The sequence below is a fragment of the Hemiscyllium ocellatum genome, chromosome 6 (assembly GCF_020745735.1).
Source record: "Hemiscyllium ocellatum isolate sHemOce1 chromosome 6, sHemOce1.pat.X.cur, whole genome shotgun sequence".
NCBI lineage: Eukaryota > Metazoa > Chordata > Chondrichthyes > Orectolobiformes > Hemiscylliidae > Hemiscyllium > Hemiscyllium ocellatum.
The window spans coordinates 108,083,173-108,095,332 of record NC_083406.1 but is presented as its reverse complement, the minus strand read 5'-3'; the positions used below and the strand labels follow the sequence as shown (position 1 = coordinate 108,095,332).

At 38.3% G+C, this 12,160-nt stretch overlaps 1 protein-coding gene across 5 annotated transcripts in view; it reads left to right on the top strand.

The window, feature by feature from the left end:
- Window positions 1-12,160, top strand: part of herc2 (HECT and RLD domain containing E3 ubiquitin protein ligase 2) — a 238,785-nt gene that overhangs the window by 183,868 nt on the left and 42,757 nt on the right. For all 5 annotated transcript variants that reach the window (XM_060826247.1, XM_060826244.1, XM_060826246.1 and 2 more), the window contains 8 exons: window positions 927-1,118; window positions 2,535-2,688; window positions 4,476-4,583; window positions 7,782-7,913; window positions 9,130-9,288; window positions 9,385-9,503; window positions 9,615-9,740; window positions 11,554-11,709. In XM_060826247.1, the coding sequence (XP_060682230.1) occupies window positions 927-1,118; window positions 2,535-2,688; window positions 4,476-4,583; window positions 7,782-7,913; window positions 9,130-9,288; window positions 9,385-9,503; window positions 9,615-9,740; window positions 11,554-11,709 (1,146 nt within the window). The remainder of the gene's footprint in view (window positions 1-926; window positions 1,119-2,534; window positions 2,689-4,475; window positions 4,584-7,781; window positions 7,914-9,129; window positions 9,289-9,384; window positions 9,504-9,614; window positions 9,741-11,553; window positions 11,710-12,160) is intronic.

Below are 12,160 nucleotides of genomic sequence, written 5' to 3'. Positions count from 1 at the left end.
TCGACAAGCAGAAACTGATAGTCAAGTTCCATATCCATGAAGATCGTCTCAACCGTGATCTTGGGTTCATGTCGAGCTGCATGTAGCCTCACATACTGTTATGTATCTGTAAAATCTTCCTTACTGCCTGTTTTGACACTGTCACCTTGATAAATTATGACCTACCTTAATTAGTTTGTATAGTTTTGGATTGCTTATTACTTTGGTTATTCCAGTCATTTAGTTTGTCTCCAGCACCACCTTAATTTTAATTTTTGTAATTATTTTGCTGCCTCATTAAATCAGTTTATAGATCATCCCTTTGCATAATATTCAGCTGTTGATACTTTACTCACACCGTCTGACATGCTTTGTCACCTGCAGAGACTTATTATTCAACACTTCACTCATACTAGTTGTCTGATCTTTTGATCTCTTTATCCTTGATCTCTCTGCCCATAAATTCTGTGTCTGTGTGCTCTTCTTTCTCACAGCACCTGATGAAGGAGCTGCGCTCCGAAAGTTTGTGATCTCAAATAAACCTGTATTTCAAATAAACTGGTATCATGTGACTTCTGACTCTCTCTTGATCTTTGACTGCTGCCCCATGTTGAACAAGTTTCATGCAGCCTGTGACCCAGAGGAGTTAATATTGTCAGCTTTTGATAAGCAAGAGATTTTTGCTATCTCTCTCTGAACTCTTGCTAAAGGATGAACAAGTATGTGACAGCTCTAAGTAGGACAATGGACTGCAGTTGAACTATTAACCATCGATCTCACTTTAAGCTGTCCCTGCATAAAAAGGCAGATATGGCATATAAATCTGAGTGATGAATAAATAGTTATTTTAAACATTTTTGTCAGTTACATATTTTCAAGAAAAGTGCACAATTTTCATTTTATTCCAACCTTCGGATAAAAATGATGTTTTCCTTTTATGACAAAAGGATTCAGAAAACCAGACAAAGTCATCTGGGCCAGAGCCACAGCACTTAGATGAATTTACAAGTCTACTTGTACCAGATGACACTCGAGTAATGGTTGATTTGTTGAAGTTAGCTGTGTCGAATCGTGCTGGTGAAAAAGGCAAAGATGTCTTGTCAGCTGTGCTTTCAGCCATGGGCACTGCCTACCCCCAGGTAAATACAAATGCTTTAACACTTTCAAACCAAAGGCACAGTTCACTACCTAGTAAGCATAATGATTCTTTTCCAGTACGAACCTTGAATGTGCCGAATGGGATATTAACTTATGAATTCACATCGCTGTTCTAATGATTGGATTAGTTTGTTTCATCAAAGTAGCTGATTGACTTTCTTAAAATAACATGTGAAGACACAAATGTGTTAAGCTGTTGTATGCCTAACATACACTAATTTCAAATAGATTTAGGAAATCCTGCCTTTGGATAGTAAAATTACCAGATACAGAGGAACCTTGATTATCCTAATTTCAGATGATCCAGCAAGTTTGCAAGGTCCCAGTGCTTGGCTCAACTGTGTTATCTGGTATTCGATTATCCAAACCTTCGATTATCTGACAAAATACTCTCCACCCATGTCGTTCAGATAATTGAGGTTCCTCTGTATGCCTTTTTCAGGATGGCCTATTATGTAAAGTATTAGAAACAATGATATAAACTTGTTTCTGTTCCAACCTCCTTACATGGAGGATAAAGAGAGAACTCAATCTTTTCTTATTATTAAATCAACTTGGACAATATCTCTTAAATTCTGCTGAAGCTTTTTGCCTTATTTTTGTCCCCTATTTTATCATCAAAAACAGCAACTTCTGCTACAGTGCCATGAGTGACAACTGTCTGCCATTATGTTGTCCAGTGGTCATTTTGTATGTAGGCCTTTTCCCTCATTGAACATATCCAATAATCTTTACTGATGAAGGATGGAATTGGCGATTAGTGATTCTTCATTTCATCCTGATTTTGGCATTTATTAAGTGTCTTGTCAAATGAAAGCAGTCATTCTAACAAATTTATGTTAGAAAAGATTTATGAGTTGGATATGTGATGTCTAAAACTTAATGTTTGGCTGACACTAATGATACCATTTAATGATTGCTTGCCGACATCAAATGAAAAATTGAGGACAAGTTGAAGGTTGACTAAATTTGTAATATTAAATAAGATCCATGAGCTGATACAAATTGGATGCTATACATTGTTGTGCTTGTATAACAGTTTCTCATACAAACCTCAATGTTGTAATCAAGAGAATTAATCTGTGTCTTTGTCTTTTTTGTCTCATTATTAAAATGCTTCTTATGAAATTTGCTTTTAAATATATTAAATTTTCAAAAATTAAACATTTGAAGAATTGCATATTGTTTACTCAACTATATCAGTGAAAATATGATTGTATATTCCAAAATAAAATGTTTTAAACCATGTTTAGCCTTTATAATAATATCATTGTTATCTGTAATGTTTAAGGCAAGCATTCATAACATTTATTCCCAGATGGGCATTTCACACTGAATTCAAATTTATTATTGGTTCATGCCCTATATGTTTTCCTCTTTTGTGTTATCCTCTGCAGGTGGCTGACATGCTGTTGGAACTATGTGTGACTGAGTTGGAAGATGTGGCCTCTGATTCTCAAAGTGGGCGCCATTCTCCTCAGCCAGTGATAGTGGAAAGCAGTCATCCGTACACTGATGACACATCTACCAGTGGGACAGTGAAAATACCAGGTATCTCCCTCATGCAAGTATGTCACCAATGCACCATGCTCAGTCACATATTCCTTGGCACTTTTCCATACTTGGAATTGCTGCAAATGTGAGGTTTATGAGATCTTGTATTTTTTTGATTAGACTGAGGGAAAAAAAATAGGAAAATTAGAGGAATAGAGGAATCAGCTAACTTGTTTTAAATTTTTCCTGAAAACAATCCCGAATTGCATGGTTGTTAAAGATTAAAAGGGGCCTCTGGTTGTTTCATTGGGAATAAATTACACTGCGTTCACACTTAAAGATAAAGGTGAAATTATCTGTGCTGACAGATGATTTGTCAGACGAAGACTCAACCCAGCAGTCTTCGTCCTAGGGGGATATTAAAACTTTTTGGTTTTATAAATATTTATACGTTGACTGCCTGTTTAATTTTCAGGTGGAAGAGAGTTTGGGTAGAATTTAAAAGATTATGATTAGTTTACATTTATGTTACAAGACTGATATGATTCATATTTTCATGGAGATGGACTTTTAGGAAGGAAGGTTACACAGAAAGCCATTAGAGGTTTGGATTATTAGGTTCTTCTAGAACTATCCTGGGATTTCGGAGCCAAGTCAGTTGTTCGTGAGAAAGAGGAGCAGATAGAAGTGTTAAGTTTTTATCTGGAGGAGTGAACTCAAACTTGGATTGGGGTTAGAAGCTACAAATCTGGGAAAAGAAAAGAACAGAAATAAATGCTTGGGAGACCTGATGATCACCTTGCACTGGTTCAGGGATGATTAAATGTCTGCTTAAGGGGCAGTGTGAAATATAATCCGGGAGTAGGATTTTGTGTTAGAAATAAAGTGAAAAGGCTCAGTTCTGCAATCCCTGTGCAGAGGGATTTTTGTGTACCGTGTTTAAGGTGACCAAGAAAGCATATGGCATACTTACCTTCATCCGTCAGGGCATAGTGTATAAAAATTAGTATGTTGTGTTGCAGATGTATAGAACTTTAGGAAGATAACATTTGTAATATTGTGTACAATTCTGGAAGGATGCGAAGGCTTTGGAGAGGGTCTAGGAAAGGTTTACCGGGATGTTGTCTGCTTTGGAGCATATTAGCTATGAAAGATTGGGAAAAAAATTGGTTTGTTTTCACTTGAACTTTGGAGTCTGAAGGGCAACTTGATAGAAGTTTACAAAATTGTGAGAAGAATGGATGAAGGGATAATTGGAGTCTTTTTCCCAGGGTGGAAATGTCAGTTACTGGAGGACATAGGTTTATGTGCAACGTTCATGAGTACAAGGGGGAAAGTTTAAAGGAGATGTGAAAGCAAGTTTTTTTATTACATAGAGGGTGGTAAGTGCTTGGAATGCACTGCCAGAGGAGGTGGTAGAAGCAGATACAATAGCAGTGTTTAAGAGGATCTTGCCAGATATGTGAATTGGCAGGGAATAGTGGGATATAGACTGCATGGAGGCAAAAGGCTTTCAGTTTAGAAAGATCATGTGTTGGTGCAATTTCAGTGGGCTTAAGGGCCTGTTCCTGTGCTGTATAGTTTTTGGTTCTTCTTTGTAATTTTTTAAGTAGAAGTTGTTTGTTGATAGAGTTTATCCAATGATGATTTTAGTCTATTTGTTGCAGTATAAACCTAAGTGTAAAGTCTTGTCATCCTTTCAGCTACTTGCTTGAAGCTCAAATTTTTTTCTCGGTCTCTAGGTAGGTGATAGCAGAATGGATAACTAATCTGCAGAAGGGAAAACTAAGACATGCGGGCAGATAACTATTTTTCTTCTTGAGGATGCTTTGCATGTTTTTTAGGTGCTGAAGGTCTTCGAGTAGAGTTTGACAGGCAGTGCTCCACAGAGCGTCGTCATGACCCATTAACCATAATGGATGGCGCCAACCGGATAGTGTCTGTCCGATCAGGTAATAACTCCTGTGGATCTAAAATGTTTTCACATTCATGTGATCTTTTCTATTGTGATGGCTGGAATGTTAAATTAATGGTACCTGTAAAACTGGTTTCCTTTCTCCTTGATGTAGATAAATTCTTCGTATTTTGTATACTGTTAATGCATTTGAGTTGCTTCCAAAGTTTAGTTAATGGTATCAATTTATGGTATCAATTGAAGCTTCCAGGTGTCTCATCCTCTGAAATAACCAGAAACGTTTCCTTCTATAATTCACCATCTGTGTCTGGATATTTTTGTGTCTATAATATGCTGTATAAGTGCACATTTTTATTCACCCTTGCCTTTACATGTCCATTTCCTTTCTTGATCCTTTCATTTCCCTATTGTCACGTCGCATTCTTGGCAGATTATAGACCAATTAGTTGTTTTACTGCTGAGCTGCATGCAGTCGGCCCCCCTAGTTTGACTTTTGTGGTGTCTTCAGGCTAATAAGATCATTAGAAATAAGAACAGGAGTAGGCTATTCAGCCCCTTAGAACCTGCTTGCCATTCAGTCAGATTATGGCTGATCCAACATTGCTCAAGGCCACTTCTCTGCCCTTTCTCTATAACCGTGGATTCCACTGCTGATCAAGAATCTATCTCAGCCTTGAAAGTACACCAGGAGAGTGGCCCCACAGCTCTCTGTCATTAGGAGTTACAAAGATACTCCACTCTCTGAGAAGAAATTCCTCCTTCTCTCGGTCTTAAATTGGTGCTTCTTTTTTCTGAGACTATGCTGCCTGATCCCAGACTCTGCCATGATGAGAAACATGCTCTCAGCTTTTACTCCGTCAAACCCCTTAAAACTCCTATGCATTTCAATAAGATCACCTCTTGTTCTTCAAATTCCAATGTAACATTGAAATTATGATGTAGAGAGCTTAAATGAAATCTCTGTGATGCAGGTGTGTTCCAGAGCCATTAATGAAGAAGTAAAACTGCAATCTGTGTGGCTCATTTTTCATGTTTCTTTGCTCATGTCAAGAACTGTAGGTAGTAGGAAGTGCCAATATTTTGATTTTCCCCTCTTAATGAAACCTTGTTTCAAATGAAATTAGAGGGATGATTATTCAAAAATTTATGTCTTCCTTTAATAAAGTTATATTCTGCTGTTCTATCATGCATAACTTTATAACTTACATAGAACATGACCGTGCAGTACAGGCCATTTGGCCCACGATGTTGCGCTGACCTGTGGAACCGATCTGAAGCCTATTCTACACTATTCCATTTTCATCCGTATGTTTATCCAATGACTATTTAAATGCCCTTAAAGTTGGTGAGTCTACTACTGTTGCAGGCAGGGCGTAACACACCTTATTACTCCCTGAGTAAAGAAACTACCTCTGACAGCTGTCTTGTATCTATCACCCCTCAATTTAAAGCTATGTCTCCTCATGCAAGCCACCACCATCTGAGGAAAAAGGCTCACTGTCCACCTTATCTAACCCTCTTATTATCTTGTCTCAATTAAGTCACCTCTCAACCTTCTTCTCTCTAACAAAAACAACATTTAGTCCCTCAGCCTTTCCTCATAAGACCTTCCCTCCATAACAGGCAACATCTAAGAAATCTCCTCTGAACTCTTTCCAAAGCTCCCACGTCCTTATAATGTGGTGACCAGAACTGTATAGAATACTCCAAATGCGGCCGCACCAGAGTTTTGTACAGCTGCAGCATGACCTCGTGGTTCCAAAGCTCTATCCCTCTACCAATAAAAGCTAACACAGCATATGCCTTCTTAAGAACCCTATCAACCGAGGTGGCAACTATCATCATCTGTGTACATGGACACACAGATCTCTCAGCTCATCTTCACTACTAAGAGTCTTACCATTAGCCCAGTACTCCTCATTCCTGTTGCTCCTTCCAAAGTTAATCATCTCACACTTTTCTGCATTAAACTCCATTTGCCACCTCTCAGCCCAGCTCTGCAGCTTAGCTATGTCCCTCTGTAACCTGCAGCATCCTTCAGTAGTATCAACAACTCCACCGACCTTAGTGCCATCTGCAAATTTGCTAACCCAGCCTTCTACGCCTTTATCTAGATTATTTATAAATATGACAAACAGCAGTGGCCCCAAATCAGATCCTTGCGGTACACCACTATTAATTGAACTCCAGGATAAATGCTTCCCATCAACCATCACCCTTTGTCTTCTTTCAGCTAGCTAATTTCTGATCCAAACTGTTAAATCATCCTCATTCCCATGCTTCTATGTTTTGTGCAATAGCCTATTGTGGGGAACCTTGTCAAATGCCATAGTGAAATGCACATCAACCACTTCATCCTCATCCACCTGTTTGGTCACCATCTGAAAGAACCCAGTAAGGTTTGAGGGGCACAACCTACCCTTCTCAAAACAGTGTTGACTATCCTGAATCAATTTATTCCTTTTGAGATGATTATAAATCCTATCTGTTATAACCTTTTCTATCATTTTGCCCACAACTGAAGTAAGGCTCGCTGGTCTGTAATTACCAGGGTTGTCTGTACTCCTGTGCGTGGAGTCCGGGGAGATAGGGGAAATGCAAAATGAATATTTTTTATCAGTATTCACATTGGAAAAAGACAATGTTGTCCAGGAGAATACTGAAATACAGGCTACTAGACTAGATGGGATTGAGGTTCACAAGGAGGAGGTGTTAGCAATTCTGGAAAACGTGAAAATGGACAAGTCCCGTGGGCCGGATGGGATTTGTCCAGGATTCTCTGGGAAGCCAGGGAAGAGATTGCAGAACCTTTGGCTTTGATCTTTGTTGTCATTGTCTACAGGAATTGTGCCAGAAGACTGGAGGATAGCAAATGTTGTCCCCTTGTTCAACTTTGGTAATTATAGACTAGTGAGCCTTACTTCAGTTGTGGGTAAAGTATTGGAAAAGGTTATAAGAGTTAGTTATGATTTATACCTTTAGGACAATTTGTAAATGGAAAAGAGAAAATCTAGGTCTGAATATAGTGTAAATGTTCATCAAAATAAAGTGTATCCACAGAAACTGTGATGGTGGATTTAAGAAAAGCATGAATAATAATCCCATCAGCTGCAAAACTTTTCTGAATATAAGGCAGCAAATCACGCAAAATCATAGATAGTTGGTGGGTGTCTTATGATATAAATTGTGACCCATTTGTATTTTTAGTTGCACAATTATAGTTTGGTTGTTACAGGTCGAGAATGGTCTGACTGGTCAAGTGAACTGAGAATTCCTGGTGATGAGCTAAAGTGGAAGTTTACCAGTGATGGTTCTGTGAATGGCTGGGGATGGCGATTTACAGTGTATCCCATAATGCCTGCTGCAGGTAATGTATGCTTGTGTGTTTTTTGTAAGATCGAGTATTTTGATAAGGAAACTGAGCAACACCAGGAGCAAAGCTTTATTGCATTTTTAAAACATTTTGTTGCACATTGCAGAATGCTTTTATACAAATTGAAAGTCAGTGGTACATTTGAAGGGTTCAAATATTCAGATGCAGAAAGATTATAGCATGGAAGGAGGCCATTGTACATCATGTCTGTCGGTTGAAAGAGCTGATTCTCAAGTGAAAGCAAAATACTGTGAATGCTGGAGAAACCCAGCAGGCCTGATGGTATCTATGAAGTGAGAAACAGTGTTAGCGTTTTGAGCCCAGTATGACTCTTCCCATAATTTGAAATGTTATCTCTGTTTCTGTCTCCATGGATGCTGCTAGATGTGCTGAGTTTCTGCAGAATTCTCTGTTTGATATAGTTTAACATCCCCAGTTCTTTCTCTTGTAGTATATGGCATCTCAAGCAGAATTTGTGTGACTCCAGTTCCACAGTAATGCATTTGACTCTGAATTACCCTCTGAAAGGCATAGTCTGTCACTAAGTTAAAGGGCAATTAGGGATGGGTAAGAAACGTCAGCCATGACACTGATGCCCACATTCCATGGAAAAAAATTGAGGAATCACATGGAAACTTTTCAAAATTGTGCAGTCTGTGTTGCTGTCAGAAGCTTAGAACTGAATCCTGCCTTTTATTTATTACTGTATAAAAGGCATGGTGATGCCTATTTTGTCCTCCATGTCAGAGGATTTTTATATTGTTAAGAGTTCTGAAGAACTGTCATGGTTTGTGGTTTTTTTCAATAGTTCAGCACTGTCCATTAGTAATGCAACTAAGAAATGCACTACCTCCCGGTCAAAATATAAGAAGAAAGATTGGAGTACTTCTCGAGAACAATCCATTTGCTAGATAACCAAATCACCATCGCTACCTCCTATTTTGGGATTCTTTGACATTTGTTCTTGATGTGGTAGTTGGGATCAAAGACTTCATTGTGAAAAATGATAAGATTCAAACTTGTACATCTCTCCATGTATCCTATTGATCTGTGGCACAACTTTCGTAATATGGACTTGTTTAATAAAGTAACAATAATTTATAATTGTAATATCAAATGTTTCTGAAAAGACCTCTTTGATTTCATTTTGTCAAGTTTGATTTTTGTTTTGCTGTAATCAGTCTCTCAATTTTTAAAATATTTGAACCAGGCCCTAAAGACCTTCTGTCAGATCGGTGCATCTTGTCATGTCCTTCAATGGATTTAGTTACCTGCCTGCTGGATTTCCGATTAAGCTTTGCATCAAACAGAAGTATTGTGCCTCGTTTAGCTGCTTCCCTGGCAGCTTGTGCTCAGCTAAGTGCACTCGGTAAGTATCAAAAGATGAAGTGATGAAGAGAATTTTCATTTTTCAGCCATTATTGCGTCTGATGCGCTTATAATTTTTATTTCCTTTATATAAAAGCTGCTAGTCACAGAATGTGGGCCTTGCAGAGACTGCGCAAACTTCTAACCACGGAGTTTGGTCAGACCATAAACATCAATAGGCTTCTTGGGGACAGTGATGGAGAACCACGATCTTTGGTATAGTAACAATCTATTTAAAGATGTGTATTAAGTTTATTTGCTCATTGCGAGATGTTTAAAAAAGAAATAGTGGCGTTACTTGCTCACTTTGAACAGTTTTCCTTTCAGAGCTTTACTGGGACTGCTTTAGCTGCATTAGTCAAAGGTCTTCCAGAGGCTTTGCAGCGTCAGTATGAATATGAAGATCCCATAGTAAGAGGGGGAAAACAGCTCCTCCACAGCCCATTCTTCAAGGTAATAATTTTGTTTTGATGTATTTATTTAGAACCGGAGTACTTTGAAGTCCAGATTGAAAAGTAAGTGTTTTATGAATTTTATCAGATGTGAGCTCACTTAATGATAAAGGTACAAGTGGGAGGACCTCAAAACAAAAACCAGAAATTTCTGGAGAAACTCAGCAGGTCTGGCAGCAAAAGTTCGGATTAAGAGTCACTGGACTTGAAATGTTAACTTTGCTTTCTGTCCACAGATGCAGCTAGACCTACTGAGTTTCTCTATAAATATCTGGTTTTGTCCTTTAGCACCTGCAGTTCTTTGTTTTATTTTGTAGAATTTGACTGTTGACCTGTGTGAAATCAGCTGATCTCTGTGTACTAGGAGTTGCAACAATTGACCTTAGCTCTCCTGATTGCTGTCCATTATCATCAGCTTGGACCTTTGGAATGATGCACCATTGTTTAATTAAGTAATATTTTAAATAAAGCATAATTTCAGTGATGCCAGATTGCTATTCCAAAGTGTGCTTTTTGAAAAAGTAAACTGAAAATTGGGTGACTCAGTTTTAATTCGAAGTGGACTTTGTTGTGTTTTGGGCAATTCGGGATTGACAGTAAATGCTGGTCTAGCCAGCAACACACTCATCCTGTGAACGAAATTTTTAAAATCTCAAAGTCCTATTTATAAGTTTTGTGCTTCCTACATGCTCCAGGGTGTGTCCAGCTTCCATTTTAGTGGATCCATGTAGACTGAGAGGAGCTTCCTGCACACAGTTGTAAGGGATGCTTGACTGTGCTCCCTGATCGTCCATATTTCACAGGAGGAGCATACCACTCCACTAACTACTATTACTACCCACTAATAACTAGTGGATTAAATTACCTTGACTTACCGTAATGCTGCTGGCCACCCTCAGCGAAGCCTGATGCTGACCAAAGCCCACACTTCGATCTCAACAGCACAGTACCTCAACAAAATGGTTGCTCCCAAAATGGCCTTATGGTTGAATGCTCTTCCTTCTGTTGAGCACTGGGTCTTTCATGATCCCTTTCTCAATTGTAGTGAGCAAGCCAACTTCTCCCAGAATCCTCTTCAATCACTTTTTCCCACTGCCTTCAGGTGAAGTAGCTGGAGGTCATTGTTTGTTTAATGCTCACCAAGGTGCTACCTTAATTCCCTCAGTTGAGATTTCTGTGGCTTTGGATTAGAATGATATTAATCATCCAAAAGTAATCAATTTGTATTTACATACAATTTATGCAAAATTAGATTTTATATTTTCGTTGAATAGTAATCTTAAAGATCTTAGCTGCTAATAAACATTTTATAATCAACAGTTGAAATATAACATTGTGTCTCTTGATATTAGAGCTCCCTAGGAAAACCACCATTAAGACCAAATTAGAAGGAATAAAGAAAGAGAGAACCTGCATTTGTAAAGCACTTTTCAACTTTTGGTTTTGTGAAAATACCTTTTGGCCCATTTAATACTGTTGAACTGTAGTCACTATTTACTGGAGGAAATGTAGCAGGCAATATGTCACAAAGCAAGCTTTCAAAGACACTAATATCAGAATAGTGTTGTTAATATCAAGACATGTTTGATGCACAAACTGTGAAACTTCACTTTTATTGTGATTAGTTTTCCCTCTTCATCGATCCTTTGTTGGATTTAATTCTGCAGTGTGGATGTAGGTATCTGAAAGTTTACTCCGGTGTCTGTTCTTCACAGCTTGTCTGAACCCAGTCTAGTCCTCATGAGATACATCGACAATCTTTGTACAAAGACAGAATGTAATGAAATCTTAAGTGTTACTTCTTGTTTTTGCAGGTTTTAGTTGCTCTGGCCTGTGATTTAGAGCTTGACACACTACCTTGCTGTGCTGAGACACACAAGTGGGCTTGGTTTAGAAGATACTGCATGGCCTTGAGAGTTGCTGTGGCTCTTGATAAGAGAACATCATTGCCACGGCAGTTTCCTGAGGAGGTAATAAAGATTAAGATTATTTGAATAAACCCAGGGCTTGTTAGTGAAGACTCTGAAACAGAGTGCCATAACCAGCTCCACAATTTGGAAAATGTATCACGTTGACTGCCTGTAGATTATTCACTCTAGCAAATTAACTTGATGCCTCACATGCTCTGTCCTAGACTTCCAAACGTGAACTAGGTGGAAAACCTGACTCTTAATCCTTGGTCACCCATTTCTGTCTTGGTATATCTACCTTAACCATTTTCTTAACATTATTCATTGTAATAAGCAGTTGTCATTCCTTTATTCAAGAATCACTACAGATCAGGAAGGCTATTTGACATATCCAAATTCATCGATCTAAAAAGGCACTCGTGGAAATTTACATAAAAGTTGTCTCAACGTGTTTTATATGTCAATGTTTTAATCAGTAGCTGATTATTTCATTCTTTATGGGTTGAAATGG